This window comes from Meriones unguiculatus, chromosome 8 (assembly GCF_030254825.1).
Source record: "Meriones unguiculatus strain TT.TT164.6M chromosome 8, Bangor_MerUng_6.1, whole genome shotgun sequence".
NCBI classification, from domain to species: Eukaryota; Metazoa; Chordata; class Mammalia; order Rodentia; family Muridae; genus Meriones; species Meriones unguiculatus.
In genome coordinates this window covers 18,912,444-18,940,293 of record NC_083356.1, presented here as the reverse complement: position 1 = coordinate 18,940,293, position 27,850 = coordinate 18,912,444, and the positions used below count along the sequence as shown (strand labels likewise).

Sequence of the window (27,850 nt, the reverse complement as noted above, 5' to 3'; positions counted from 1 at the left end):
GCGGGGCCGGGGTTAGAAGAGTGCCTGCGGGGGCGGGCCTGGAGGGACAGCCGGTGTGAGCGTCGGGTCCTTTTCTGTTCCCCCGACCTCGGCGAGGAGTGACAGCCTCAGAGACAAGAGCCATGGGTGAGAATGCCCCTCACAGCCCCTTAGATAGGAGCGGGAGGCCTGGCGGGAGCTCCCACACAGCCAGTTCACTCTCGTGAGCCGGTGGAGCAGTGGACTGTCCTTTCTTCCTGAGCGCCCAGAACCCAGCAGAGCCAGACTGGAGGCTCCAGACAAGCCACACAGCAGCTGAGTCCCTAGAATACGGGGGTGTGCGCTTGGCTATTTGGGGTTGTGCTTTGGGGCCAGCAGCGTGAGAAGGTCAGCTCTGGGACGCGCCTGACCTGAGGAGGCCCAGCTGGAGTCCCACGGCCAAGCTGACTGCCCTAAATCCTCTCTCGGCCTGACCTTTCCGAATGCGCTTGGCACCTTGGCTTCTTGAGCCTGGTCTGTGCACTGAGAATAGCAGTCTAGCTCACGGCGTGGGCTGAGGCGTAGAAAATCCGGCCACGGTAGTCTCTCCGTTTTGACTTCTAAGGGGTTTCCCAATGTCCAAAATATTGAGGGCAAAGTCGAGTTTTGAGCTGTATGGTACTCTTAGCGCCATCCTCCTACGCCTCCCAGGACCTCAATATTTCTTTCTATGTAGATTTGCTGGCCTGGAAACTCCCTAGACAAATCTGTCCTGCCTGGCTGCAATTCTCCTGCCTCTGCCTCCTCAGAGCTACGCTTGCAGGTGTGCATAGTATCCTTGGTTCTCATACAATATTTTCAGAAACCACGACCGCTGCACAAAATTCCCTTGCAGTAGACCTGGTTTTGTTTTGTTGGTTTGAGGTAGTCGAGGCTGGCCTCAAATTCCTGATCTACCTATGTCCGCCTCTTGAGTCCTGGGATGACGGGCATGTATATTATAGTATATTGTTATCAGCGTTGTACTTTATTTATTGTTGTTCATCTCCTACGGTGCCTAAGTTACAAATTAAACTCATTCATAGGCGTATGTGTAGGAAAAAGCATAGACAGCATTCATTGTGTGGGGTTCATTACTGTTTGTAGTTTCAGCCCCCACGGGGGCTCTTGGAATGGGTCCCTTACAGTGAAGAGGCAATGTACTCGAATTCCTCCAGTTTAACAGGAAAAGAAAGCAAGGATGGAGAGGACCAGTCCAAGGTCATACAGCCCTACAAGTGTCAGGATTCAAGCCAGCAGCCTAACCCACTCCTTCCAGTTCTGCCCTAACCCCAATGGGTTACCTCCTGAAAAGCCCATTCATTGTCTCTCTCAGCCAGGGGTCCCACGGTGTCAAATCTTCTCCCTTTCCTACAGCCCTCCACGAAACTGGAGATATCTGGCAGTCTGTCTGTCCAGAGCCAGGCCACAGGGCGGTAGCATAGGTACCCATGCATGCTGGCACATACATAGGGGCGGACTCTGTTGCAGGTTTGCTCTCAGAGTTGAAATTGGCTGTGCCCTGGGGCCACATTGCTGTCAAAGTCTGGGGCTCCGAGAAGAACCCTCTGGTCCTCTGCCTGCACGGCTGGCTGGACAATGCCAACTCCTTCGACAGGCTCGTTCCTCTTCTCTCATCAGGTGGGGCTGTGGGCTGAAGGGCGGCGGCAGGGTGGACGCGGCCAAGCAGGACCCCCCACTCCACTCCCTCCTCTCTCTGCTGCAGACTTCTGTTATGTGGCCATGGATTTCGGAGGCCACGGCCTCTCCTCCCATTACAACCCAGGTCTACCGTATTACCACCAAAATTTTGTGAGTGAGGTCCGGAGGGTGGCAACAGGTGAGCAGGAGCTGTTAAGAAATTGAGAGCTGAGGGATGGGGAGGTTCTCTGTGATGTCCCCCATCTCATCCTAGGAGTAGGATGAGCAGTATCTAGGAGGTGGTTCTAGCTTGGGAATGGATGACTGGAGCCTGGTTCCAGGTCTCACAAGAACTGAAAAGAGCTTACCTCCTCCAGGAGGAGGTTTCCACAGTGGCGCTGAGCCCCCTCAGCTGGTCTTCTGGGTGGTCTTCTGGGTGGAGGGAGTCCCAAGCCAAGACACAGGAGAAAGGACAGAGTAAGGCTGGGCCAGGCAAACCTTCTTTCTGGCTTTGTGTTTTCAGCCTTTAAATGGACTCAGTTCTCCCTCCTGGGCCACAGTTTCGGTAAGTCAGCTTAAGCAGGGACCCGAGTTCCGTGGAGGGCTCTGGGAAAGGGGGAAGATGGTACCCAGTACCATCCCCTGCCCCACTGAGGAGGGGGGGCAGGTAAGAGGATCCTCCGATGCTTACCTTTAGGGACTGTGCACTCTGGCCTCAGATGAGGGAGGAGGTGGCTTTGTGAGTAGCTTCTGATGAAAGGACCTTGGTAGTCCGTAGGCAGAGAGGCCTGGACTTTAAGATGCAGTGTCCCAGCCCTGTGGTGGGAGAAGAACTAGGGGAGGGACAGCTCCCAGGAAAGAGCTTGGGGGAGGATTCCAGGAGCTGGGGAGGGGTCATGTGAGATGTCACCACTACTTTTCTCTTGTCCGACAGGTGGCACCGTGGGCGGCATGGTGAGTAGCTGGCTGTGCTGCAGTTGTCTGGGGGCCTTGGTGGGGGTTGGGGCTTCAGTTGCCTGGGGACCACGAAGAAGGTAGGATGGATGGGAAGAGCCCCATCATAGGATGCAGTAGCCGCTCCTCCTTAGCCAGAGGCGGTTTCCACACACACTGTGCCCTAGGGCAGGTTCCTTGTAGAGTTTCCACATACCCCATCTGCCATCCCCAAGACTCACAAGTCCGGGGCCGCTGGGGTCTGCAGCTAGGTCTGGGAGAAGAGAAGCACACTGAAGGGACAGAAGACTCCTGCTTGGGTGAAGCCTGTGCCTTCCCCACTGACTCACCGGCCCCTCTGTTGTCACTCTCCAGTTTGCCTGCATCTTCCCGGAGATGGTGGACAAGCTTATCTTGCTGGAATCGACGCCATTTCTTCTGGACTCTAACGTAGGAAAAGGCTTCTTCGAGGCTGCCATGGGGACCAGCCCCAGACTTTGGCAGGGGAGGGGGGGCCTCTGTCTCCCGTGGTGGACATTGAGGAGGCAGGAGAAGGAGGCAGAGGGTAGACAAGTTAGCCAGGGGTCATTTCCCACCCCACCCCTACCCCGCCAGAGGCGGCATCCTTAAGCTTGTGCCTCTGAGAATGTCGGGACCAGAGTGTGGCCTGGATATCCTGCAGCAGGAGGTGGATGAGGGGAGCTTTGTCTTGTACTTACTGTGTGACCCTGAGGAAGTTAGTTTGTCCCAGAGGGTTCTGCTATGTCAACTTCCATCTTTCCATTTTTCTTCATTTACAAAATGGCCTAAGGATAAGAAACTCTTAGCACTCCTCCTGCCCTTGCCTCCCCAGAGCGGGAATTACAGGCATGAGCCGTCATACCTGGCTCTGTGCGTTTGTTTTCCTATCCCCGAGTCTCCAACCCCTGCACACTCTAAGCACTCGGTAATTTTCCATTGCAGGAACCAACAACTCAGGGTTAATATGGTCACTGGGTTACCAGACTAGAGTAAAATTCATCCTTTTGTCCCTGTAAGGTCCCACTGATGAAGAGCCTTATGGCTTCCTTCTGGGTAGGGCTGGGTGGCAATGAGCCCCGCCCCCAAGGCTGAACCTACTGGTCTCCTACCACTGAAGTCGTGAAGTATGGCAGAGCCAATCTCAGACCCGATCCGTCTTGTCTGTCTGGTTCTACTACTTGTCATTTTGTCATTAGCTGTGACAGCACTGATTGGAATCAGCGAAGCTCCCTGCCCTAGTGTCACCTTTACAGAGCCACTTGGCAGTTAACGGAGTCGCCCCCTCCCCCGTCACCTGTTCCCTCGAGCTGTCCCAGGCAAACCTGTGCTGAATGTAGAGGGACGTTGAGGGGCTGACTGGCAGGGGCTGACCCCTGAGAGGGACACTGAGGGCGCAGCGGTCAGGACCGGGGGAGGGCCGGGACGCCTCATCTGGGCCTTCCCTACTCACCAGCTGTGGCTGAATCCTTAGGAAATGGAGAACCTACTGACCTACAGGCGGAGGAACATAGAGCACACGCTGCAGGTGGAGGCTTCCCAGAAGTCCCCGAGGGTGTTCAGCCAAGAGGAGATGTTGCAGGGGTGGGTGCCAACGGGAGGGGGGAGGGGGGAATGGCACTGGGAGGAAGTCCTCAGAAATCCGGAAGAAGATGCAGCCTCTTCTTTCTCCCCCTTCTGCTTCCTTCCCCTCTCCCTGGGGTGGCACCAGGCCTCCTAGACACTTCTCAGAAGGCCCCTCGTTGTCACCACCCCTCCTTACACATGCTTTGGGGTGGGGGGAAGGCTCGCCCCCCCCAAGTCCATGCTTTTTTTTTTTTTTTTTTTTTTTAAACACACCTCTTCCCTCTGCTCACCAGCTTTAGGCTCCTTAACAATTTGCCCGCGGTTCTCTCCCAGCTAAAGCTGTCTATCCCAGAGCAATCACACTGCCTATGTCCTTTAACCACGGCTGGACTGGGGCTGTCCCACTCATGTTTGTTCACTGTGGCAGAGCGCACAGTGGGAAAGGGCTTCACTCTTTTTGTTGTCTGGAGGAGCAGAAGGACACATGTAGAGTAACAGGCAGGCAGACACGTAGATACTGTGAGAACCCCCACCGACTCCGGAAGACATGGGCATCCTTCAGGAGTAACCTCAGTCACCTCCATCTGTCTCCCCTTCCTCCAGCTTTCTCCCTTGCCGGAGCCTGACCCAGAACCCCCTCGTGGTGTCTGCTCAGCAAGTGCTTTCACTGAGCCACATCCCTTGCCCTTTCCGTTGTTCATTTGCTTTAGAGAGATCTAGCTATAACTCAGGCTGGCCTTGAACTCTAAAAGTCTTCCTTCGTCAGCCTCTCTAAGTGCTGGGATTAAAGGCACACTGCCAAGTCTAGTTGCCTGCTCCTCTTTCTGCCCGACCCCTGGGCTTGCTGGAGGCCTGGTTCCTTTAATGTCTGTCTTTCTCCCCCCAGGTTCCTGAGTAACAACAGCCACTTGAGTAAAGAGTGTGGGGAACTCCTACTGCAGAGGGGAGCCACGAAGGTGGGCACAGGTAGGGACTCGCTGTCTGTCACTGCTGAGGGATGACATGGGGCCCTTGCACGTGCCAGGTTGGTGTTCGGTGTCTACAGCGTCTCACTGACTCTTCCTTTGCCTCATACACCGTCCCGTGAGAGCAGGGGAAACTGAGCTTGCAGATTGCCAAGTACCTGACACAAGATCACCTAACCATTACAGAAAGACGCTCCGTGGGAAGGTTAGCTAGGCATTGAGATTAAAGTTGATGAATGTCACGGCTGTGCCCTGCTGGGTCGATGGGGAGGTTTTCAGAACAGAAATGCTCAAGCCTTTTTTAAAAAAATTATTCACCTTATATCCCTATCAAAGCACCCCTCTCTCCTCTCCTCCCAGTCCTGCCCTCCCACCCTCTTCTCCCATTCCCCCCTCATCTTTCTTCAAAAAAGGGAGTCCACCTCTCACCAACCCAGCCCAGCCCAGCCTCATCAAGACTAAGCACATCCTCTTCTACTGAGGCCAGAGAAGGCAGCCCAGCTAGGGAAAATTGATCCAAAAGCAGGAAACAGAGTCCATGTTAGAGACCGCCCCCACTGTAGTTGCTAAGTGATCCTCATGAAGACCAAGCTTCCCATTGGCTATGTATGTGTAGGGGGCCTAGGTCTAGGCCACGCATGCTCTTTGTTTGGTGCTTCAATCTCTGTAAGCCTCCATGGCCCTCAGTTAGATGACTCCATTGTGGAGTTCTTGTCCCCTCTGGGTCCCTTTATCCTTCTCTCAACTCTTCCACAAGACTCCCCGAGTTCTGCCTAAGGTTTGGCTGTGGGTCTCTGCATCTGTTTCAGCCCACTGCTGGGTGGAGCCTCTCAGAGGACAGTTATGTTAGTCTCCTGTCTGCACGCATAGCAGAGTATCATTAATAGTGTCGGGGGTCGGCTCTCTCTCGTGGGGTGGGCCAGTCATTATTCGGCCCTTCCCTCAACCTCTGCTCCAGCTTTATCCCTGCACACCCGTTGGCAGAGGGAATTTGGGGTGAAGGTTTTGTGGGTGGGTTGGTGTCCCCCCTCTCCGCTTGAAGGCCCTGCCTTGGATATAGGTGGCCATGTCCCCTGCTGCTAGGAGTCTCAGCTAGGGTCACCCCAATGTCCTCCCAGGAGCCAATCCCACAGCAGGTCTTCAGCTTGTCTCCATTTTTTCCCCTTCTCTCTCCCCGAGCCTTCTCACCTCCCAGCCCCCACTTCTGCTCTCCCCGACCTGATTCCCACACTCATTCCCCTCCCATCCCCTCTCCCACCCAGTTCTCGCTTTTCATCCACTTCTGATGTCTATTTGATTTCCCCTTCTGAGGGGAGATTCAAGCATCCTCCCTTGGGCCCTCCTTGTTACTTAGCTTCTTTTTGTCTGTAGATTGCAGAACGATTATCCTGTCCTACATGGCTAATATCCACTTATGAGTGAGTACATACCATGCGTGTCTTTCCAGGCCTGGGTTACTTTACTCAGAACAATATTTTGTAGTTCCACCCATTTGCCTGCAAATTTCAAGATTTCATTGTTTTTAATAGCTGAGTAGTATTCCACTGGGTAGATGTATCACATTTTCTTTATCCATTCTTCGGTTGAGGGACATCTGGGTTGTCTCCAGTTTCTAGCTATTATGAATAAAGCTGGTGTGACCATTGTTGAGCAAGTATGGCAGAGCATCTTTTGGATGCTCAGGAATGGTATAGTTGGGCCTTGAGGTAGAACTATACCCAATTTTCTGAGAAAGTGTCAGATTGATTTCCAAAGTGGTTATACGAGTTTGCACTCCCACCAGCAACGGAGGAGGCTTCCCCTTGCTTCACAACCTTGACATCATGTGCTGTCATTTGACTTTTTGACTTTAGCCATTCTGAAGGTTGCAAGACAGAATCTCAGGGTCGCTTTGATTTGCATTTTCCTGATGGCTAAAGATGTTGAGTGTTTAAGTGCTTCTTGGCCATTAGAGATTCCTCTGTTAAGAATTCTTGGTTTAGCTCTGTATCCCATTTTTAACTGGATTATTTGCTTTGTTGGTGTTTAATTTTTGAGTTCTTCATATATTTTGGATATTAGCTCTCTGTCTGATGTAGGGTTGGTGATTTTTTCCCAATCTGTAAGCTGCTGTTTTGTTCTGTTAATAGTGTCCTTTGCCTTACAGAAGCTTTTCGGTTTCATGAGGTTCCATTTATTGTGATCTTAGAGCCTGAGCTGTTGGTGCTCTGTTCAGGAAGTTGTCTCCTGTGCCAACGAATTCAAGGCTATTCCCCACTTTTTCTTTTATTAGGTTTAGGTATCCAGCTTTATGTTGTGGTCTTTGATCCACTTGGACTTGAGTTTTGTGCAGTGTGTTAAATACAGATCTATTTGTATTCTTCTGCATGCAGACATCCAGCTAGACCAGCACAATTTGTTGAAGATACTTTCTTTTTTCTATTGTATTGACTTGGCTTTTTTTTTTTAATCAAAAATAAAATCAAGTGTCCATTGATCAACCTGTTTTTTTTATGCCAATACCATGAGGTTTTTATGACATTGCTTTGTAGTACAACTTGCAATCAGGGATGGAGATACCTCCAGAAGTTCTTTTACTGAACAGAATAGTTTTAGACATTTTGGATTTTTTATTCTTTCCATATGAAGTTGAGGTTTGCTCTTTCAAGGTATGTAAAGAATTGTGTTGGTATTTTGCTAGGAATTGCATTGAATCTGTAGATTACTTTTGGCAGGATGGCCATTTTTACTACGTTAATCCTACTGACCAGTGAGCATAACTGATCTTTCCATCTTCTGATAGCTTCTTCAATTTCTTTCTTCAGAGACTTGAAGTTCTTGTCATACAGGTCTTTCAGTTGCCTGCCTAGAGTTACACCAAGATACTTTATTATATTTTTTGGCTACTGTAAAGAGTGTTGGTTCCCTAATTGCTTTCTCAGCCCTTTTATCATTTGTATAAGAACTGACTTTTTTGGAGTTAATTGTGTATCCAGCCACTTTGCTGAAGGTGTTTATCAGTGTAGGAGTTCTCTGGTAGAATTAGAGGGTCGCTTATGTATACTATCATATCAGCTATGAATAGAGATCCTTGGATTTTTCCTTCCAGTTTGTATCCCCTTGATCTCCTTTAGCTGAATAGAAATGGAGAGAGTGGGCAGCCTTGTCTTGTCCCTGATTTTAGTGGAATTGATGTGAATTTAATGTTGGTTGTTGGTTTGCTGTATTGTTATGTTTAGGTGTGGGTGCGTTTTACTTCTCCCGTGTTTGTCAAGAACCCTGACTAAGGGTGGGAGGGGTGCAGTCCCCCATGAAGACCGTGAGTGTGGCAGTGAGTAACACCACCCCAGTCTCAGTGGGGTCATAACTGATGGCCCAACTTCGGGAACCACCTTTGTAGAAATGACACCTCCTAGGCCTGAGCAAGAAGAAGCCGAACAGGAAAAGTACAATTTTAGGAGGAAAAAGATGATAAACAAGTATTAGACACTTGTCTATTGCTGCAGCAGGGGACCTGACAGCTCCGAGGAGGAAGGGGCTGATTTTGGCTCAGGGTCGCAGGGGACTGTCCCTCATGACGGGGTGGGTAGGGTATGGTGGCAGGGAGCAGGAGGCAGCCGGTCCCATGTGTGCACGGCGAGGAAGCAAAGAGAGACACATGCTGGTGTTCAGCTCACTTTGTGCAGTCCAGGACCCCAGCCTGTGGGACGGAGCCACCCCTGGTCACAGTGGGTCTCCTCACCTCAGTCCAATGTAGAAACTCCCCTCGGAGACTCGCCCAGAGATCCGTGTCCATGGAGATTCTAACTCCTACCAGGCTGACATTCCAGATTAACCATATGGACAAGTAAACTGACTTAACAATGAATAAATGTGAGTGCCGTGGGAGGAGCCTGGGCCCTGCCCTGGATGGTGCTCATGGGAGCCCCTCTCAGGTGAGGTAAAAGCTTGTGTGAGGGAAGAGAAAGTGTCCCCCATCTGGTGTCAAATCCAGGAGTCGGTTCCTGTTGGTGCCACCTGAGCACGGGACTCCCCGAGTTTTGCAGGGCACCAGCCAGGTTGTCAGGTTGCTGCCCCCACAGGCCGATAGGTTCAGTTGAGGTTGTGAAGTCTCCCATTTCTGAAGAACAAAAGAAGTAGGCATCATCCCCACCCAGCCAGTGCCTATTGTGGGGGATTGGGGCAGGTTGTGAAGGCCAGCTGGCCAGAAGGGAGACGTTAGGGAGGGCTGGGGAACTGGAGCCAACAGACCCTGCCAGAGACAGGTTGTCATGTGGGAACTCTTGCCCAGTGTGACTAGAATTCCAACTGCCGAAGAGGCCTCCTGGGCTGCGCGTTCTAACTGTAGGTAATGATAACCAAGTATCATGGTGAGGGTCACGGGCCTGGAGTGTTGCAAGCCGCCATTCTGACCTATTGGATTTTGTTAGCATTTTATCTCCCCTCCCTGCAAACCCACAGGAAGGTTGAGGGCCCAGGCTTCTGTTTCCGATAAAGATGACCAAACCAGGGGGGTTCTCCATACAGAAATGGGCTGATCCACAGATGCATGCTCTTAGCTGGCCCGGGGAATTCAACTGGGCCCAGAGTTACCAGGACTGTGGGTACAGACACTGAGCAGTCACTGAGCAGACAACTGGGCCTTGCTGAGAAGGCCTGGGAGCACCTTGGTGAGAGCACCCCTCTGTAGCAGAGTTAGCTTAGGAGATGGTAAAGCCAGACCCTGCTGGCTCCCTGGATATGGACAGTGTTAGGAAATCATTGCTCTGGGCCTGTTCTCCCCCCACCCCCATGACTTCTGAGTGATTCAAGTAAGGTGATTCAAGTGATTCAACCACTGGCATCCACTTCTAGCCAAAGGGAATCCCCAACAAAGCTGGGCCATGAGACTAAAGCTGATTTACCCAGGCAGATGAGCCAGGATGGAAAAGGAGCCTTGAGACCCAGCCTTAGGCACCTTCTTGTCTAAATACAAGTGCTCCAGCACATAGCCCAAAGCTTGCTTCAAGCCAGGTGTGCACTTGGGAGGTTGAGGCAGAAAGATAATGCTGTTGAGGCCAGCCTGGGTTACACAGCAAGATCCTGACTCAAGCAACCGAAGCCATACCTCCCGGCACACACTCTTGGCTAGAGGTATTCTGTGAAGAGGGAGAACCAGTTCTGTCCAGGACCCCTAAGGGCAAAAGGACAAGCCCCCACCAGTCTCTGGCCAGGGAAGCCCTGCTCTTCCCTTCAGGAGGCTGAAAAGCCCTATCAGCAACCCAGCTGCATTCAGGGGAAAGCAGATCTGTCTGGCTTGAGTAGTTTCACAGAAACAGTTGGCAGGGGAGCAGGGACAGCTGCCCGTTTCTGAAAGGGAAAGGCTCTGGGGAAAGCAGAGCTTTCTAGCTGCCGGGGAGAAATTGGAGCGGTCTGGCAACACAGTCCTTCCCCACCAGCAACAGCCAGAGGCTCTGGGGGCCATGTCCATGGGCACAGTGCCCCCTCTGCCAGCTTCTGCTGGATGTGCCAAGTCCCAGGGAAGACAGGGAGCAGGGAGACTGAGAAGTTCACTGCTACTCCCCAGAGGGCTGGGCCTGCTAGGTGGGAAGGAGGCACTCCAAGTGTGTGACCTAGGGATTGGGAGACAATTGCCAGGGAGCACTGCTGAAGCAGGGACAGAGAAGGGCCGGCAGATACAGAAGCCTCACTGTGGCAAGGACGTGCCAGGAAGCTGAGGGGAGAGGACAGTGAGATGCCTCCGAGCACAGGGCTGAAGGTCAGATCAAGCAGGGCCAGGTAAGTCTGCACTGGGGAGTCCATGGCCTCCTGTGGTTCAGCCCAGGCCGTTTCCCTGGATGCAGGCAAGATGGCTAGCAGGGAGCAGACACTGTAGTCTGAAGGTGTTTTAGGGGTCAGTGGGATATAAAGACACACTGCTGGGGCTCCCTGGAAGCCATCGCCTATCTTGAGAAGGAATTTACCCCACTGATGCAGTGAGGGGACCATCTGGCCATGGCTGGCCCTGCCTTCGAGGGGCACCTTCATCTCATTGCCAGGTTCTCCAAGTTTCATAAAAGGTGGAGGTCAGAAGTAATGTCCACTTTGCTGCCACTCTTGTCTGTCCCCAGGGCACAGGTGCCCTTGCCTAGAGGTGCACAGGGATGGGGGGGGGCATCTCTGGGTTTTGAGAAGTCTCTTGAGAGGTTCACAGGACAGGGGAGGGGTGACAGGGAGGGGGCGAGCGGGTGGAGCTCTGACACTGGCATAGGAGGGAAGAGGGCAGTATGGCAGCTTAGGTTCTAGAAGAGTCTGGCAGCTGTGGGGACAGGCTTCAGGAGGCAAGGCAGGGTTGGACTTGGGACCTGGGTTAGGAGCTCTAGGGACTGAAAGGACTTGGACTTTAACTCCTGCCTGTGGTCTGAAACTCCCCTGAGCTCTTGACCGAAGGTGACTTTGCGTTCTAGAAAGCATGTGTTTCTGGCGCCTTCTCAGGAATCCTAAGCTGGTGAGGCTGGGGAGGCCACTGAGGAGGTTGCAGGGTGCTTGAGTGGGATCCCCTCTCTGGTCCAGCCAAACATCTCTTCCCACTGGGAACTCTGGGCTAGTCTCTCCACCTTGCTAGCTAACGTGTCTTCCTGTGAGGGAATTAGACACATGGCATTCAAGAAATCTGAACATGTCCAGCCTCTGGGTCTGAGAGATGCAGAGAAATGAGACCCAGCCCTTGCCCTCAGGAAGCTCCGTGTCCAGTGGGGACTGGACAGAAGAGCAGTCAGTAATGATTCTACCTGCAGAGTGGAGGGAGGGGCCGAGGCCTCAAGGCAGAGAAAATAGTATGTGTGATCGGGGAGTGTGTGTTCTGTGCATTTGTGTGGAAGCCGGGGGTTAACGTTGGTGTTTTCCTCAATTGTGCTCCAGTTTTTTGTTTAAGTGCATGTTTTTATTTGTGGAGGTGGGGGGACAGGCCCAGAGCAATGGTTTCCTAACAATGTCCACATCCGGAGAGCCAGCAGGATCTGGATTTACCTTCTCCGAAGCTAATTCTGCTATAGAGAGGTGCCCCCACCACAGTGCCCCCCCGGCACAGAGGCCCACCCTCTCAGCAATGCCCAATTGTCTCCTTAGTGCGTGTGCCCACCTTGTCCACACATGACTAACAGGGATGGACTTGACTAGGGCATCAAAAGAATGAAGAAAAGACAGAGTAAGCTGGCTTTGGGCAGACTGGGCTAGAGAAGGCTCAGCACTCTGGAAGTGCAGCCTATTTATTGTATAGAGTTGGACAGTGAGGCAGGGTTATTGCATACAGCCAAACCAGGAGGCAGGCCTTATGGTCTACAGCTGGATCAAGGAGTCAGGGTTAGCTAATCGTGGTAGGAGCAGTCTTCTGTTAGCATGCTGTGGACCTATGTGGAGGTCAGAAGATAAACAAGGGGCTGCAGTTCTCTGTTCTCGCCTTCCTGGAGGGTGCGGGGAAGCGAACTCAGGTCTTCAGACTTGGCAGCCTGCCTGCTGACCATCTCTTCTACCCTCCACCTTATTTTTTGAGGCCAGCTCTCACAGCGAAAGGATTCTGGGAGATTGGCTGGCCAGCACTACCCCAGCACTGTGATCACAGGCTTTTCACATCTGTGCTGGGGTCAAACTCAGGTCCTCAGGCTTGCCCAGCGAACACTTTGCCAGTTGAGCCATCTCTCTGTCCTGAGAACCCCCCCCCCACACACATACCCCTTCTGAAGTATTCTCATGTGTTCTCTGAACAGCCAGGCCCCAGAGCTGGAGCAAGGTCCAACCCAGAGCAGGGGTCCTACCCTGAAAGAGCAGGGAGGACCCTTCATTTAGCAGAGAGACTGAGTGACACAGAGGCCTCTGCCTGCAATTCATTAGGCCGAGGTGACCTGAGAGTATGGCAACCGGAAACATTCTCAACCACAAGGTCCTCTACACGCCCAGAGTCACAATGCCTGGCTAGAACTCTCTCAACCATTAAACATTCCATTTATCATCTAAGAGTTCCTGAATCTCTAATTAGAGACAAAATCCTAATAATTGCAGAAAATAGCATTCCTTAGTGTCTCCATGATTGCTTTTGCTCTCAGAGTATAGCATCTAGATTCTCGATTCACACGTTGCTTTTTCTATGGGGAGGCTGACTCCTCCTGACACTTCCCAGACATACAACCAGCCCAGTCATCATTTTGGTTTCTTTTTTCTTTAAAAAAAAATGATTTATTTTGTGTGCATTGGTTTGTTTTGCCTGCATGTATCTGTGTGAGGATGTCTGATCTACTGAAACTGGAGTTAAATGTGTCACCAATGTCCAGCTTAGTAACATGTTTTTATTGTTAGGTTTTTGTTTTGTTTTTCGAGACTGGGTTTCTCTGTGGCTTCCTTGGCTGTCCTAGACTCACTTTGTAGACCAGGCTGACCTTGAACTCTCAGAGAGCCTCCTGCCTCTGTCTCCCTGAGCACTGGAATTACTGGCATGGGATTACCATGCCCAATTTTAGACTAGCTGGCCTGAACTCAGATTGCCTATCGATGTCTCCCAAGTCCTGAGATTAAAGGTGTGTGCTACCAAGCCTGGAAGTCACATAATTTGTTGTTTAATCACAAAAGTAAAAAAAAATTTACTCTCTTCTAACCCCCCCCCCATTTAAGAACTTAAATTTGCTTTATTTTCTACGTATGGTGTTTTGCCTGCTTGTATGTCTGTGCATCAGACATCAAAGATAAGCGGAGTGCTTCAGACCCTTTGCAAATGGAGTTCCAGATGCTTGTGAACTGCCATGTGGGTGCTGGGAATTGAACCTGGCTCCTCTCCTGGCTCTAGAAGAATGGCCAGTGCTCTTAACTACTGAACTATCCTTCCAACCTCCCTTTTAAGCTTTTTATCACCTCTCTTAGTCTTCTCAGTGTCGCTATAAAAAACAAAACATCTGAGACTGGGCATGATGGTGATCCTCAAAGAGGCAGAAACAGGTGGCTGTGAGTTTGAGGCCAGCCTGGTCTACACAGCTAAGCCAGCAAGCACTACACAGTGCAGCCTGTCCCAGAAGCAGTAAGTAAATAGTTCAAGACAAAAACAAAAAACAAACAAACAAAAAAAAAACATGCCAGGCGGTGGTGGCTCATGCCTTTAATCCCAGCACTCAGGAGGCAGCCTGGTCTACAGAATGAGTTCCAGGACAGCCAGGGCTACACAGAGAAGCCATGTGTCCAAACAAAACAAACAAAACCAGGCAACTTATAAAGAATAAAAGTGTAAGGCTTGAGCTGGGCATGGTGATGCGTGCTTTTAATCCCAGCTCTTGGGAGATAGAGGCAGGAGGATCTCTGATTTCGAGGTCAGTCTGGTGTATGGAGCAAGTCCAGGACATCCAGGGCTCTGTTATACAGAGAAAAACCTGTCTTGAAAAACAACAAACAGTCCACGACAGTCAAGGCTTCACAGAGAAACCCTGTCTTGAAAAACAAAACAAAGTGTAAGGTTTGGTGTGTAGCTCAGGGCTAGAATGCTTGCTCAGCATGCATGAGGTCCTGGGTTCCATCCAGCACTAGATTTAGCTGAGGGCTCTGGAGGCAAGAAGCCCTGGAGTGCAGCGCTGGCACCTGCCTGGTCTCTATCCAGTCCTTGGCTTTATTTCAATTTTATCAGCTTTCCCATCTTAGAGACACGGACTGTAAACTCCTGTCCTCCGCTGTCACTTCTCTCTGGACTTGGAGGGTTTTCTTTCTTCAATTGTGTTGCCATTGGATGTGTCTTTTTTTAGGGATTCTGGAATTTGAATCATTGCTGTTTGGTTCTAGTGCTAGCTAAGGTTTATATTTGCATTTAACCAGTTACTCCCATGGGCACTTAGCCTGTCTGCAGGTGTTTGGCTCTGACTTCACCTTTTCTTTGGTGGCTGTGCACAGGGTGCTTGAGCAGACTCGTGGAAGGCCCCTCACCCATTTCCCTTGCTGGAGCAGATCCCCAGGGTTGGTTTTTCCATTCCTTGCCAGCTTTGGAATCTCCTAGGGCCTATGAGTTCCTACAGGGCAGCAGAGGCTGTTTGCCACCCAACGCCGTCCCCCAACCCCCTTGTACACAGTTTTCTCCAGGAATCAGGCACAGGAGGGCATGGCTAAGCCTTCCTAGATGGGCAGAGTTGTGGCAGGGCCCAAGTTGGGCCATGAAGGGGATGACACTCAAACTCTCCATTCCTCTGACAAAGAACGACATGTTTTTTGATTATTCGCTATTTCCTACTGTTTAAAGGTCCAGATAAGCAGTTTCTTATGCTGAGATGAAAGTTGGAGGCAGGCAATCGCTGGGAGTTAAGGCCAGACTGGTCTACAGTAGTGAGTTCCAGACTGTCAAGCGCCACATAGGGAGCGCCTATCAGAAAAAGCAAAAGAGAGAGGGAAGGAGAGAGCCTTATTGTCTCCCCATCATCCTGCACTGTCGCTCAGGGTCTGGGGAGGTACCCGCCTACTGTGGGCAGACAGCCTTGGCCAAGCTCTGCTTTGGAAGCATCCCAGGGTGGAAGCCCAGGGCTGGCTGACATTAGGGCGGCTCTCACCAGCCCAGATGGAAGGCGTGAGCCCTGTGTGAAAAGACTGGACTTCCCTGGGAAGTCAGGTGAGCCCCTCCTGTGGCACTGAAGCCACCACGCTTTGTGCTTCCTCCAGGTCTGGTGCTGAACAGGGACCGCAGGATCTCCTTGGTAAGTGCCTCTGTCTTCTGGCTTCCTTCATAGTTTGGCTGGTGTCCCTTTTTAAAAGTAGTTTTAAAGTTATACGCACGATGTAGTATAGTCACACATTGCCCAGGTTAGCTGCCTGTAAGTGTACTCCTGCGTGGTTTTAAATATACTGTTTTGTGTAACCTTCACCAACACCTATGACCCAACCTTCCTCATCCTCAGCGAGCACTGAACCCATTAAACACTAAGTCCTCACTCCCCATCTCTCCAGTCATTTACTTTTCCCTCCCTGTGAAGTTCTTGTTAGGTACCTTGAGCAGGTAGAATCAGCGTTTGTCCCTCTGGGCCTGGTTTCTTCTGCTCAGCATCATGCTTTCAGATCCTTCCGTGATGAAACACACACCCAAGTTCACTGCTCCGTAAGGCTGAACGCTAACTATGCTGGTTCTTTACTCCCAGCACATGGAGGCAGAGGCAGGCGAATCTCTGTGAGTTGAGACCAGCCTGGTCCACTACTTTTTTCTGTAAGCATTTTTTTATATCCATCTATTTCCATCCGTCCATCCATCCATCCATCCGTCTATCTATTTATCTCTCAGAGAGAGGGAGGAGGGGGAGGGAATCCTGTGTGGAAGTCAGAAAACAGCCAGCAGGGGTCTCTTCTCCCATGTGAGTGTCATGGATCAAACTCGGGCAGCTTGGCAGCAAGTGTGTTTACCCACTGAGCCATCTTACTGGCCCCACACCACATTTTTTCTGTTCATTCCACGCCCTCTGCTGATGGACATCAGGGTTTCATGTCATGGCAATTGAGAACAATACTGCTGGAACCTGGGGTGAAATGTCTGAGTCCTTGCTTCCAGTTCTTGGAAATGCCAGAAGAGGATTGCTGCAGCCCATGGGACCATGGGACTGAGCTTTTGAGAAATTGTTGAACTGTTGTCCACAGGTTGCACTGTTTCATGTTCCCACCAATGATATACAAGGGTTCCAATTTCATCCCTAATCTGTGTATCTGTCTCGGGAGGTGCTGGGAATTGAACCCAAGGCCTTGCACATGCTGGGCAAGCATCATACTTTGACATGTCTTTTCATACATGGGCCTGGATATGGACACACAGCCTTGTCTCAGGACTCTGAGTTGTTTCCATGTACCCTTGCGAAAGCAAGTCTCTCACAGACATTTGCAGAATGAAGGAAGCCAGGAACAAAACACAGTTGTAGGAGAGAGAACACAGAAGTTCTCCCCTCTTGAGGACCTCTTGAGTCTAGGGCAGTATCAGGGCACATTGTCCTGAGTCCAGGACTCACACCCTATGTCCTACGCAAAAGGCCTCAATGCTGGCACTTAGTTCATTCTGACCTTGCTGTCCACCTTTTCTTATTGCTTAAAAAAATAAAAAATTAAAAAAAAGTGGGTCAAGAAATGAAACTGGAAGAGGCTAAGAGATGCTGAGGGATAGAGGCAGCTGATAAAAGGACCCAGGAGAGGCCCCCAGTGTGGTGAGCCCACAAAGGCTTTTATGGAGGAATGAAATTCCAAAGCGCTTTATGTCTGCAGGCGTGAGTGGAGGCAGTATTCCTTAACCCTTGCCTTGGGACCGACTTAAAATTTGAGGCCTGATTGTACCTTTGAGCCAGACAACCCCAGTCCCTGGGGAAAAGGAGGGGAGGCCAAGGCCTAAGCCCCCACCTGACTGTGCCTGGCGTCACCTCCTGTGAGCTGTTGGCTGTGGTCAGGGTTGGTCTGGGGCCTCTGCTGCGCCCCACCCCCGTGAAGCTGTTGCTCAGCCTGCCCTCCCTGGGAGGCAGCCGGCTGGGCCTTGTCACAGCTGAGGTATGAGAACCAGAATAAGGCTGTGGGACATTGCCAGTTGATGTGGGACTCTGCTTTTGAGGACGTACCTGTGGTGACTTTAGTCTGAGGAGGACAAGGAGTGACCTTGTGTGTCTGTGTGAGTGTACATGTATGTAAGATATACGTGTGCATGTGGAGGTCAAAGTCCAACCTTTGGTGGTGGTCCCTAGCCACGATCCTCACATACATTTACTTTTCTTTCCCTCCCTCCCTTCCTCCCATCTTATAGACCAGGCTGGCCTTGAACTCAGAGATCCACCTGCCTCTGCCTCCCCCAGTGCTGGGAGGATTACAGGCGTGTGCCACCATGCTTTTTTGAGATGGTCTCAAACTTTCCAAATTGGCAAAGCTGGCTGGCCAGCAAGCTTCAAAGATCCACCTGTCCCTTCCTCCTGAGAGCCAAGATTATAGGAATGTCACACTATCCCCAGTTGTTTCCATTTGTTTGTTTTAAAACATGAAGTCTGCTGACCAGTCTCCACTGAGCAGTCTCGTGAAGGGAATGAGCTCTGCTGGCAGAGCCCACAGCTGGCCTGTGCTCCGGGAAGGGTCTGCAGGGATCTCTTTAGTCCCGAGAAAGTCCAGAAGTAACCTATGTTGCTTCTCTGACAGCCACACCCCGTTGTAAATGACCCCAACAAGGGGGAAGACTAGATAATGGGGGAGGGGTCAGAACTTTTGCGGATGGATGTTAAGAGGCCTCGACTTACAGGACACTGGCCTCCTGGGGTGGGTGGCCCAGCTGGCCTCACTGGACTGACTGCAGGAGTATATGAGGCTCCGTGACGAGGACTCACCCTGGGTTTGTCTCTGCAGCCGGAGAACAGCTTTGACTTTGTGAGCAAGGAGCTGTTTGTACACTCCATGGGGAGCCTGCAGGCCAACGTGCTGATGATCAAGTGAGTCTGGACTGAGTGCCCTGGAGAGACGCAGAGAGCAGGGAGCCCGGTACCAGGTGCCCCGTTCTCCCAGCGTGACACCACACCGCTGCTGGCTCAGCCCTTCTCAGGAAGCAGACAGAGCGAGAGGTGGCCTGGGAGTAGGATGAGGGCTGCACCACGGCTCAGCTGGCCTCGGGGGAGCCTGACTTGTGCCTGGGCTTAGGACTCACCGTCCTCATGCTGAGGAAGCGGAATGCACTCGGTAGGAACTGCACAGGCAATCTTGGGGGTGGTGGTGGTAAGAAGCCCCACTCTTAGGAAAGACTGTCCTCTGACTGAGTGCATAGGGACACCCTTGGGGCACTAAGGGGCTAGCCAGATCAGCCAAATGAACCCTGATTGTCTGCACATCCAGGAACTTTGAATTGGGAACTTTTCCTGGGCTGCCAACAGTTGGTCTAACCTGGTCTTTTCCTTGATGCTTGGTGGCAGCAGCAACAGGGAAACAGCAGTAGGCTGTTGGCTTGGAGGCTTAATGCCTTTTTTTTTTTTAACTTAAATTTTCAGCTCATTATGGAGTTGGGTAATGTTAACTCCATCATACATCAAGGCAAATCTCAGAGCCATGGAATTGGCTAGGCATGGTGGCTCACACGTGTAATTCAGGGTTAGGGAGAGCATGGCAAGGCTGGGGCAAGCCTAGACTGTAGTGGGCCTCAACTGGGGAGGATGGTTGTATCATACATAGTGTACCTCAATAGAATTTGGGGGTGGGGGGGGAAGGTTGCTTTGTTTTTTGTTACTTGGTTTTGTTTTTTCTGTAAGAGATCCTCTGTGTAAGAGCCCTGGCTGTCCTGAGCTCACTCGGGAGACCAGGCAGGCCTGCCCCTTCTGGGATTAAAGGCGTGCGCCCCCACCACTGGCCTGCCCAACAGCCTCAATGGGTTTTGTTTTAAAGAAGCCTGGTCCGGAGAGCCCGTTCAGATCCCAGTGCAGCACTCAGTGGCCCTCCCTTTGCACAGTACTGAAAGCCACTTCCTGGCAGGTATTCAGCTGCTAGGCTGCTACCAGCTCTAAGAGAACGCTGGGACTAGATGGCTGGACCTTGGCAAATCTAGGGTCAAAGAGACAAATGAAAACCAGAGGGCAGAGGGCCGTCAAGATGCAGAGCTAGGAGGCACCCCAACCTCTTGCCGCCCAGAGCAATGCAGGGCTACTCTGGCGTGAGACGAGTCAATGATGATGACAAAGGGCCCTTGGACTTCATGGTGGACACACTAAGATCCGTCCTAAAAGAGGTAAGGTGTGTGGCCTGGGGGGGGCAGGTGGGCTGAGTGTGCCTCTTGCACTGAACCCCACCTCACATACAGTCCCTCCACTGCTTTGGATGTCCTGGGTTGGCACTACACCGTATCTGAGGAGCTGGCAGGCCCCATCCATGGCCAGTCTCCAGAAGTCTGGGGCATGTAGTCAAGAGGTCAGGAGACACAGCTTTTGCTGGCAGAAATCCTGCTTTATTGCCCTATGTACCTCCTGGCCAGCCTTCGTCCTGGGGCGCCCCTCCTGGGACCAGCACATTGGCAAGTATTTATGGCTACCGGGGGGCTCTTCTGTTTGGCAAGCTCCTGCTGCAGCCTGCCTTTCTTTGATGGCGTCATCGCCAACAGAACTGGCAGTGACTGTGGCTCCCTGCTTTAGGACAGTAGCTTCCTAGGCTACTGTGAACAGAGGAGAGGTTGCCTCTGACCCACCTGGAACAGTCCACGGGACAGTCTCCTGAGTGGGCCGTCTCACCACCTGCCCCCCTCTCTCCAGCGGTTCCAGTATGTGGAAGTCCCAGGCAATCACTACGTCCACATGAATGAGCCCAACCTTGTGGCTGGAGTCATCAACTCCTTTCTACAGAGCCAGGCCAAGATGGCCCCAGAAACCCCTGCGAGGCTGTAGCTCTGGCCTGGGACCATGTTCCCAAGTTCTAGCTTCCACTGGGTCTCGAGTATCCTCATTCTACCAAATAGGTGGGCGTGGGTCTCACTGGGCTTGAAAACCAAGAGGGGCAGAGAAAAAGATTCTGACCTTATCTGTGACCTCAAGAAGGGGACAAGGGGTCCAGAACTGTGTTTGGTAAGCTGCAGTGAACTGGTAGCACTGAGGAAGCGGGCCTGAGCCTCTGCGCTCAAAGGCTTCTGGAGCCTGTCCTTGCCCCCAGCCTGTGTGGAAATAAAATCTTCTGCCATCACTGCACTCCACGTGGCTGTTGCCAGCAGGGGCTTCATAGAAGGCAACTGGGTCAGAAGCAGACATGCAGGAAGGAGCAGAGGTATCTCTCTGAAGGCCAAATCTTCCTTCACGTCCAGCCTGTGCAGGTGCAGAGCTAGACCTGGGTGACACAGCTGCTTCGTGGCTTGGTATCTGCTTCCCAGAGCGTGGTCCCTGAGGGAACAATGGGTCTGCTGGTCTTGGGGCCGGGGCCGGAATGGCTCAGTAGGGTCGGAATTTGCGTTGGGCTCTCATCAGTTCGATCTTCTGCTTGTCCTCTTCAAACTTCTTTCGCAGCTGTGCTAGGTCTGAGAGGCAGGGGACATAGGGCAGGTCACACAGCATACCTACACAGGAACTGCCAGCTACCCCACTCAAGAGCCCTCCTCACCCGCACGTCCGAGGGCGGCTCTACACTCTCCCCACACACCCATGTCCCCTCTCCACCTTCTGCTGCACCTGGGTCAAGGTCAGAATCCTGCACAGATTCTAGACATTTAGCTACAGCCACTCTAGAGGGTTAGGCTGCAGCAGGAAATGACAGTGTGGGAAGATGGGACAAGAGTACCAAAGCAGCAGCAGGCCCAGGGGCACCTTTCCCACGATGTGGCCTTCAAGTAGGGGGCTCCAGAAAGCGGTAAATGGTCACCAAGTGCCAAGTTAGAGAAGTGGCAGCTGGAGCGCTGAGGGAGGGTGGATAGAGCCTGCTCAGGTGGGTGAAAGGTACAGCTTGGGGTCTAGAGACAAGGAGGGAGCTGTCAGTGCCAACAAAGGTGGGGTCTGGAGGCAGCTGTCGTGCCCACACCATGCTCAGGACAGGACCAGGCCTCTTCTCAGAACCACAGGGAAAGGGGTCCTGTGGGCAGGGTGCTACCCCGTGGAACGCTCAAGAACCCCCACCCTGCAGGTTTCTGCCCTAGGTGCTTCTGCCATGAGGCAAATCTCTCTCTGGGAGCCCTCAAGTGTCTCTTACGCTCCATCTTGCTCTCCCGGTGCTGCCAGGCGTAGAAGTTGAGCAGCTCCTTGCGGGCTCGCTTCCGTTTCTCCTTCTCAAGAACTCGCAGGCTGGCCGCTTCCGTTCGAGGGAGCACAGGCCTGCGGCCCCGGCGGGTCACCTTCACCCAGCCCTCCTCATCAGGGACCCCCTCCTCCTCCTTGGCCTTAGCCTCCTCCTGCACGGAAGAAGCTGTTGATGGGCGGGGCTCTGCGGCGGCAGGGTGGCCCTCACTGGCTGGAGGCCCGCTGCCGCCTCCTGCAGTGACAACCACTTTGGGTGTCTGCTGGCCAGAATGGCCCCACAGTCAGTGCTGGAGAACAGACCCATCAGTGACGGTTTCTTCAGTGTCACAGACCATTTAAGGTCCATGTCACCCAGCCAGGTGGCTCAAGTTTCAGCAAGCAAAAAAAGGGAGCCTGCCGCCCTCCTGGTGACCAGTGGCAGGCTGCCGCCACCACCCCCTGCACAGGCACACTACACTACACCACACTTGTGGTGCCAAGTGACACTGAGGACCTGCTGGAGTCCCTACCTCGGCTATTTTCTTGTCATAGGCCTCCATGAATGTGTCCACTTCAACTCTCAGGGCCTCGGGGTCTGGCACTGAATCTTCATAGTCGCTGATCCACTCTGAGGGAGGAGGAGACATGGTGTGAGGCAAACAGCATCATGTGCAGTTTAGACTTGCTGAAAGTGGACAAGATGGCTCAGCTGCCACTTGTTGCTCTTGCAAAGGACCCGGGGTCAGTCCCAAGATCCAACGTGGCTCCCAACCATCCATAACTCCAGTTCTAGGAATCCACCTTCATACACACAAAATATCTTTAAAATAAATTTTAAACAAAGCAAGTAAGCAGACTTAGTGAGAGGCCTTCCCTTGAGGGGGTCACCCCAGCTCCCTGGTTTTCTTCCAGGGAAAAGGAAAAGCAGCAAGCAGCTAAGAGTCCCTTAAAAATAGCTAGCAGGCAAAGGACTCCCAGCAGATGGCACTATTTTTTTTTTTTTTAATACCATGGAATAAAAGCGCTGGAGTGGGAAGGGAAGGAGCTCCTGCAGACTGCCTCAACCTCCCCAGTCATTCTGCTGGGCAGCCTCGGCCCACTTGATGCTGCTGCCCTCAGCCAGCCTACTCCAGGGGTCTGCATGGAGGGGCCAATTTGATGCTGCTTTGTTATCACAGTGCTGCTTGCTCTCTGCCCTTGCTCTTTACCGGCGCTGGCCATAAACACTCATTCAAAACCAAAACTACAGCTATCATAGAACATTCACTAGCTCATACCGAATACAAAAGTGACTGGCTCAGTGTGGACCTTCAGGCTGCACCCAGACAGACCAGCAAGCTGGGATCCTCCTGAGGCCCCTGAAGCCCAGGGACTTGAGGCCCAGGTTTGGGTGCTAGGAAGATTCTATTGGCAGCACGCTGGGCCCTATCTTCCTTACCTGGTGCTAAAGGCTCAGGCTATTTTGGATGTGTCTCAGACACAGCCCCCAACCTAGGCCCTTAGGAAGAGGGGGACACAGCTTGTGGCAGTCATGGATGCTGCCCCTGGAAAGTGTCTCTCACCAACCCAAGGCCCACGAAGGAAGCACTGGACACTGCCAGCGGTACTGACTCTGAATTCCACTCTTCACAGGGTGGCTCTCTGTAGAAACCAGCAATGGGCCCTTCAGGTTCAAGGCAGCAGACACGCCACTTGGCTTCTGGAATACCACATAAGCAACCCGAAAGCCCTGTGGGGGTTAGAGGAGAGAGAGACGTCTGTGTGGAGACTTCCCACTTGTGGCACAAGGCCCTGGCAGCTGCCCGGGACCAGGGGAGAGGACACTAGGCAGTTTTGTGTGTCACCCCACAGTCTGAGTGATGGGGAGCCATGCTCCCAGCTAGCCAAATGCTGCTGGGACACCTGTTCTAGCTCTTCCCTGGAGGAGGGGCACACAAGGCTCAGGCAAGAGTAGGCTCACCCCAGGCTAGGGCAGGTCATCAATAGACAAGGCACAAACTCAGAGTGACTCCCTTGCACCTCAAGGCCACATGAGGGACCTGGGGAGAGGAGACAGGAGCGGGGCTCCTGCAGCCAGGGCGCTAGTCCCGAGGAGGAAGGTGCTGAGAGAACACGGGGCAGAGAGAAACCCGCAGGAAGTCAAAGAATGTGGCACATCTGGAGAGTCGGAGGCCATCACCATGACAAACCCGAATCACACCCCAGGCCCCGCCCCAACTCCAGTGGAACATGCTATCACTGGGGCAGCCTACCTGCAAGGGCTTGGACTGAAAAAACTTGGACTTCGGCTCCTTAGGGCTCTCGGCAAGGTCAGGCTTCTCCTGCAGCTCTACAGTCTTGATGGCGCCACAGGAGGCCAGGCACCGAGACAGGCTCTCCTACCAGGGCCAGAGGGAAGCAGAGCGTGAACACCCACAATAGCCCGAAGGACTCGGAGCCCAGGGCACCTAGTTCCCACGATAGCATGGAGCAGGTGTTCCCAGCCTGCGATGGGGCCTAAGGACTTTCATGTGACAGCTAATGAAGCTTTACCACCTTGGCCTGAGAGACTCCCTCCAGTCTGGGTCTCAGGGGCTCGGGCAGGCAGAGTGTGAGGGGATTCCGCAGGTCCGTGCTGAATACACAGAGGTGTGCTCAGCTTCTGACGTGCACCAAGTGTACAGCCCAGCCCGTTGTCCAGATTGCTCTTGAACTCACTCTGTACCCAAAATGGGTACCTTGAACTTCCGGTCCTCATGCCTCCAAATATGACTTCCGTGGTGCCGGGGACTGTACCCAGGGCTTCATGAAGGCAAAGCCAGCACTCTGCCACTGAGCTACACCCCTATTTCTAACACTCCTCAAAATAATAGTAATCCACCCCACTAGGCATCCCAGCTGATATGTCACCCACCAGGTGATATATGCCGGAAATCTCAGCTCTCAAGGTGTGTGTGATAAAAGAAAAAAAAAAAAGGGAGGCAGGGGGAGGGGAATTATCTCAAACCTGGCAATTCATTTTTCTTCTGTAAACTTACACAATAATAATGTAAGTTTGAGAATGTGGAGGGCTGGCCTAGTATGGGAACGCCCTGGGCTCCTTCTCCAGCACAGCAAGTAAATAAATTTAACTTCTTAGATTGAGAAGTTTGTTTGTTTGTTTTTCAAAACAGAGTAGCCCTCAATGTCATGCAACTCAATCTGCAGACCACTAAGCTGGCCTCTGCCTCCCTTTAGTGCTGGGAATAAAAGCATACCCCACCAACGCCCTGCTTCAATTAAAAAAGAAAAAAAAATTTAAAGAAGCCAGGTGGTGGTGGCTCACGCCTTTAATCCCAGCATTTGGGAGGAGAGGCAGGTGCATCTCTGTGAGTTCAAGGCCAGCCGGGGCTACATGGAAAAACCCTGTCTTGAAAAACAAAATAAAAACAAAATGGCACAGGTGTATGTGGTTCCATGTTACACGTATGGAGGTCAGAAGATCATGTGCAGGAGTCAGTTTTCTCCTTCTGCCATGTGGGTCTCAGAGATCAAACTCAGGCTATGGGACATGGTGGCAAGTGCCTTTACCCACTGGGCCATCATCTTTTTTTTGTTTGAGACAGGGTTTTTCTGTGTAGCCTTGGCTGTCCTGGACTTGCTTTGTAGACCAGGCAGGCCTCGAACCCTCAGAGATCCGCCTGCCTCTGCCTCCCTGAGTGCTGGGATTACAGTTGTGTGCCACCGTGCCCGGCTCTGAACCATCATCTTACCAATCCTCAGCTTCCTTTTTAAACTATGTGTGGTGGCACATGCCTGTAATGCCAGAGCTTGAGAGGTAAAGGCAGGAGGATCATGAGTTCAAGGCCAGCCTCACCTAAATCAGTATGAGGCCAGGTGTGATGTGTGGCATAAAACACATCAAAACAATTTTGTTTTGTCGGAAACAAAACAAAATAAAAATAATGTAATGGTTTCTGCGAAATATTAAGTATGTCTACATAAAACTGCAGTGATTTTTGTTAACTTGTCTTTAAAAAATGAAAAACCAGCAAGCAAAAAATTGTTAAAAGGATCATTAATTTCCGAGGCAGAAGTGACCACTTATAACTGTAATGAATGGGGGGAGGGGGTTGCAGGAATACAGTCAAGTTTGAGGCCAGCCTGGGCTATCCAGTAAGTTCTTCAACAGTCTAGGGGATCGTGACACGCTGTCTGGACAGGGGGGGAAAAAAAAAGCTCATATTCTCAGTCTTTTCAACGCCCTCCAATGGGGATTTGTTGGCATGTCCACCTGACCTTCAGGATTTTGTAGGGCCCATAGCAAGCTCCATTTAGAACCCACGGGTCCCCTGCCAGACGCTTACCTCTGTGCAGTACGGGGGTACGTTGAGGATAAAAAGTGTCCGATTGGGAGGCCATGTGGACTGGGTGCCTTCGCGAACTCTGTGCTGTCTCAAGTAGAGGTAATGGGAAGCTTGCTGCTTTTCTGAGAACTTCACTGGAACAGCTAAGAGGGAAAGGAGTGCAGTAGAGACTCTGGAGTACCCCGAGTTGAGGCCTGGGCCTATGTCGCACAGGTTCCTTTCTATTTGTCCGTTCCTGCGTCCACCCACGGATGTACTCGCGGGACGAGGGACCACGGTGAGCCGCCGGCGGCTCGGTTTAAGGGCTCCCCTCTCGGGGTACCCGCTGCCTGACACCATCAGCCTCCATCGCACAGGCTGCGCCGCTTGGCACGCAACCCTCATCCCTTCAGGTTGGGGCTGACGTGCCCCGACCCCTCATGCCGAGCTAGCCCCACCGGCCCAAGAGGTCTACACCGGTGGGATGCCAATATGGGTGTTGGGTCGGGGAATGGGGAACTGCTGTGGCCTCCACACTCGGGAAGCGCTCGTCGAAGAACGGGTCGCGAGGTCAGCGGGTAACAAGCTCCTGTCCACGACGAAGCTGCACCCTGGGCGTCAGGGCGCCAGGTGCTGCCTGGAGGAAGCGCTCTCGAGGCCTCTCTGAGGAATGCCGCGGGAGTCAGCACCCAGAGCCTGGGCTGTGCCCCGAGACCCGACGAGCTGCCGGGACCTCAGGCCACCCGCCTGAAGAGGTCGGTCCCCAGCCCTCAGCCGCTCACCCGAATAGCCCGGTGGGCTTGGTGCGGTCCCCTCGTGGCCGCTCGCCTTGGCTTTCCTCTTGCGGGACACCATCTTGCAGACCCGGAGCGCGGGGCCGGCTGGGAGTTGTAGTTCTGTTTTCCGGCGCGGCTGCGTTTCCACGACGACGGCGCGACGCGGGGCTCCGCCCTCTCAGCCCTAGGCCCGCCTCCCAGCTCTTGCCCAGCCCCAAGATTCAGCCTTCCTTGTCAAAATAGGAGGAAGAGGAAGACCGGAAGATTAAGAACACTTGGCTGCTCTTTCAGAGGATCCGAGTTCGCTTCCGATCTGTAACCCCAGTTTCAGGGAGGTCTGACGCCCTCTCCGGCCTGCGTAGGTACAGTACACTCGAGTTTGCACGGACAGACTCTTTAAAAATACATAGTAGGCAGTTTGAATGGTAGTGCAATAGAGGAGGAACAACTGCTGGATTTTGAGCAGAGACGAGAAATGCCATAGTCTCTCCTTGATAGTTAATTCGACTGTGAGAGGGCAGGGGCTGACCAGCTTGGGGCTGGGACTGTAAACAGAGCCATGGCAGTGGATAAAGGCACTTGTTGTCAACGCTGACATCCTGAATTATATCCACGGAAGAGAAGCGACTTCTGCAAGTTATCCTCTGACCTCCACATGCACCCCATAGCATATGCCTCGTGGCATGTGCTCTCTCCCACAAGAAATAAAAGTTGAAAAAGAAAGTAAGTGTTGTGTTGTGAGACTGGATTCCACCATGTAGCCTTGGCTGGCCTGGAGCTAGCTGTGTAGACCAGGCTGGCTTCAGTCTCACCAAGATGCCTGCTTCTGCCTCCTCCAGTGCCACACATCACCACACCTGGCAGATTTGTACACTTTTACAAATTGAAGTGAGCCCAGATAAACTTTTCCCGATACTTTTGTGGCCCAGGTTTGACCCTGTGTCAAACCTTCTTCCAGGTGGGGATGGGAGTGTCTCATGTAGCCTAGATGGGCCTGATCACCG

The 27,850-nt window shown here is 52.4% G+C and overlaps 2 protein-coding genes across 8 annotated transcripts; one reads left to right on the top strand and one right to left on the bottom strand.

The window, feature by feature from the left end:
* On the top strand, nucleotides 1-20,752 carry Serhl2 (serine hydrolase like 2). Of its 6 annotated transcripts, XR_009593633.1 has the most exons (14): nucleotides 7-126; nucleotides 695-781; nucleotides 1,489-1,638; nucleotides 1,724-1,837; nucleotides 2,162-2,203; nucleotides 2,573-2,592; nucleotides 2,947-3,021; nucleotides 4,064-4,173; nucleotides 5,042-5,121; nucleotides 15,756-15,790; nucleotides 18,444-18,526; nucleotides 18,627-18,770; nucleotides 19,710-19,806; nucleotides 20,324-20,349. XR_009593633.1 is itself a non-coding variant. In XM_060388966.1 (13 exons), exons 1-13 carry the CDS (start codon nucleotides 123-125, stop codon nucleotides 20,453-20,455), a joined length of 1,026 nt encoding a protein of 341 aa, XP_060244949.1. In that variant the 5' UTR covers nucleotides 11-122; the 3' UTR covers nucleotides 20,456-20,752. The 6 variants fall into 6 exon arrangements, 4 of the variants coding, with proteins under 4 accessions (XP_060244950.1, XP_060244951.1, XP_060244949.1 ...); XR_009593634.1 differs by lacking the exons at nucleotides 19,710-19,806; nucleotides 20,324-20,349 and adding an exon at nucleotides 19,554-19,694; XM_060388966.1 differs by lacking the exon at nucleotides 18,627-18,770 and having other exon boundaries at nucleotides 11-126; nucleotides 20,327-20,752.
* Nucleotides 20,001-27,008, bottom strand: Rrp7a (ribosomal RNA processing 7 homolog A). 2 transcript variants are annotated; one of them, XM_021643156.2, is made up of 7 exons: nucleotides 26,853-27,008; nucleotides 26,092-26,234; nucleotides 24,019-24,144; nucleotides 23,378-23,495; nucleotides 22,297-22,394; nucleotides 21,741-21,939; nucleotides 20,001-21,075 (listed from the first exon to the last, which is right to left on the bottom strand). In XM_021643156.2, the coding sequence occupies exons 1-7, from the start codon at nucleotides 26,923-26,925 to the stop codon at nucleotides 20,990-20,992; spliced, it is 843 nt and encodes a 280-aa protein (XP_021498831.1). In that variant the 5' UTR covers nucleotides 26,926-27,008; the 3' UTR covers nucleotides 20,001-20,989. The 2 variants fall into 2 exon arrangements, with proteins under 2 accessions (XP_021498831.1, XP_021498830.1); XM_021643155.2 differs by lacking the exon at nucleotides 26,853-27,008 and having other exon boundaries at nucleotides 20,614-21,075; nucleotides 26,092-26,846.
* Between the last annotated feature and the right edge of the window lie 842 nt (nucleotides 27,009-27,850).